Source organism: Aythya marila (assembly GCF_965140915.1).
Source record: "Aythya marila genome assembly, chromosome: W".
Taxonomy (NCBI): domain Eukaryota; kingdom Metazoa; phylum Chordata; class Aves; order Anseriformes; family Anatidae; genus Aythya; species Aythya marila.
The window spans coordinates 11,779,541-11,781,193 of record NC_139081.1 but is presented as its reverse complement, the minus strand read 5'-3'; the positions used below and the strand labels follow the sequence as shown (position 1 = coordinate 11,781,193).

General features: G+C 49.4%; 1 protein-coding gene across 1 annotated transcript; it reads left to right on the top strand.

Annotated features, from left to right (window-relative positions):
- Nucleotides 1-269: 269 nt before the first annotated feature.
- On the top strand, nucleotides 270-1,205 carry LOC309889499 (olfactory receptor 14C36-like; the record flags this gene model as incomplete). The annotated part of the gene is made up of 1 exon (XM_082782350.1): nucleotides 270-1,205. One exon carries the CDS (start codon nucleotides 270-272, stop codon nucleotides 1,203-1,205), a length of 936 nt encoding a protein of 311 aa, XP_082638476.1.
- Nucleotides 1,206-1,653: the final 448 nt, after the last annotated feature.

Genomic DNA, 1,653 nt, shown 5'->3' with positions numbered 1-1,653 from the left:
CACAGCAATGACATTTACCACTGCAGTGGAGCAGAAGTGGCCCACTGGGGGCTGATGGGCAGAGGTGGCTGCTGTGTACAGGACACTCAGCCAGCACAAAGCAGGGCTCCAGACAGGGAGATAGACAAAGATCCTCTTGGGAAAAGGGAATGTAAGGCTTTAATTGGGAATTAACTGAATTTTGTTCAGAGACCTTACACTTAACACTCTCTTTCTTTATATATATTTTTTGTTTCTCATTTCACAGTCTCCTTGACCAAAGGCAGCAAATGCCCAACAGCAGCTCCATCACCGAGTTCCTCCTCCTGCCATTCTCAGACAAGTGTGAGCTGCAGCTCCTGCACTTCGGGCTCTTCCTGGGCATCTACCTGGCTGCCTTCCTGGGCAATGGCCTCATTCTCACCACAGTAGCCTGCGACCACCACCTCCACACCCCCATGTACTTCTTCCTCCTCAACCTCTCCGTGATTGACCTGGGCTGCATCTCCACCACTGTCCCCAAAGCCATGGACAATTCCCTCTGGGACACCAGGGCCATCTCCTATGAAGGATGTGCTGCCCAACTCTTTTTCGTTGCTTTCTTGGTTGGAGCAGAGTATTCCTTTCTCACCGTCATGGCCTATGACCGCTACGTTGCCATCTGCAAACCCCTGCACTATGGGACCCTCCTGGGCAGCAGAGCTTGTGCCCAGATGGCAACAGCTGCCTGGGGCAGTGGCTTTCTCAATGCTATCCTGCACGCGGCCAGTACATTTTCCCTGCCCCTCTGCCAAGGCAATGCTGTGGACCAGTTCTTCTGTGAAATCCCCCAGATCCTCAAGCTCTCCTGCTCAGATGCCTACCTCAGGGAAGTTGTGGCACTTGTGTGTAGTGTTTCTTTAGCCTTCGGTTGTTTTGTTTTCATTGTTTTCTCCTATATTCAGATCTTCAGGACCGTGTTCAGGATCCCCTCTGAGTTGGGCCAGCACAAAGCCTTTTCCACATGCCTCCCTCACCTGGCTGTGGTCTTCCTGTTTATCAGCACTGGCATATTTGCCTACCTGAAGCCCCCTTCCATCTCCTCCCCATCAATGGATCTTATTGTGGCAGTTCTCTACTCAGTTGTTCCTTCATCAGTGAACCCCCTCATCTACAGCATGAGGAATCAGGAGCTCAAGGATGCAGTGAGGAAACTCTATGGATACATGCTTCTTCGGAATCAATAATGACTTTGAGTTCCCTGATTATTTCAGACACCGTGAGGAGAATTTTTTGTTATTATATTTCTCTATAAATATTTTCTCCAAGTTGTTTTGATTTAAATAATGTTATCCTTAACCTGTAATGTGATATTTTTTTGATTTACAATGACCCAGTCATCAAATCTACCTAAAGAAGCGGGCTTACCATGTACATAAAGACAATAAAGAAGCCATCAGGACTACATTGGTCTCAGCTGCTCTCCCATCTCCTCTGCAGCTGGAGGTGCAGCCCCAGCAAGCAGGAGGGGCTCAGGGCCCCTGCTGCTTCCCTGGAGCCATGGCCATGGCCAGCAGCAGGACATGGCCTTTTCACTGCTGCTCTCTTTTGGCTCTCCTGTGCTCTTGTATCTGTGTTAGTCTTGAGGTCTCATATGGCTTGGTGACAGTCCTGATGTCTCTACAGTGACGTAGA